Here is a 219-nt window from a genome sequence, read left to right as displayed (position 1 = left end):
TTGCAGGAGCTGAAGGCGCTGTTGAGTTTTTCTTATTCTCCTTTTTATATAATAATAATTGGCTTCGATAGTGCAGCTCTAACAGACTCACGGCGGCACCTGGCGGCTCTTGCATCGTATGAAAAAGTAAGTATATATTCATTCTTTTTTATAAATATATATATATATATATATATGTATATATATATATATATATATATATATATATACTGCTGCTGC

General features: G+C 30.6%; 1 protein-coding gene across 1 annotated transcript in view; it reads left to right on the top strand.

The window, feature by feature from the left end:
- EMH_0032420 (origin recognition complex subunit 2, putative) overlaps window positions 1-219 on the top strand; it is a gene marked incomplete at both ends in the record, with an annotated part of 3,509 nt that overhangs the window by 1,833 nt on the left and 1,457 nt on the right. The window contains one exon of the mRNA XM_013494635.1: window positions 7-126. Coding sequence (XP_013350089.1) covers window positions 7-126 — 120 coding nt within the window. The remainder of the gene's footprint in view (window positions 1-6; window positions 127-219) is intronic.

Source organism: Eimeria mitis, genomic scaffold, assembly GCF_000499745.2.
Source record: "Eimeria mitis Houghton genomic scaffold, Emh_scaff1230, whole genome shotgun sequence".
In the NCBI taxonomy this organism is placed as follows: domain Eukaryota; phylum Apicomplexa; class Conoidasida; order Eucoccidiorida; family Eimeriidae; genus Eimeria; species Eimeria mitis.
The sequence above is the reverse complement of the archived record's forward strand: the minus strand, read 5'-3'. Positions and strand labels throughout refer to the sequence as shown.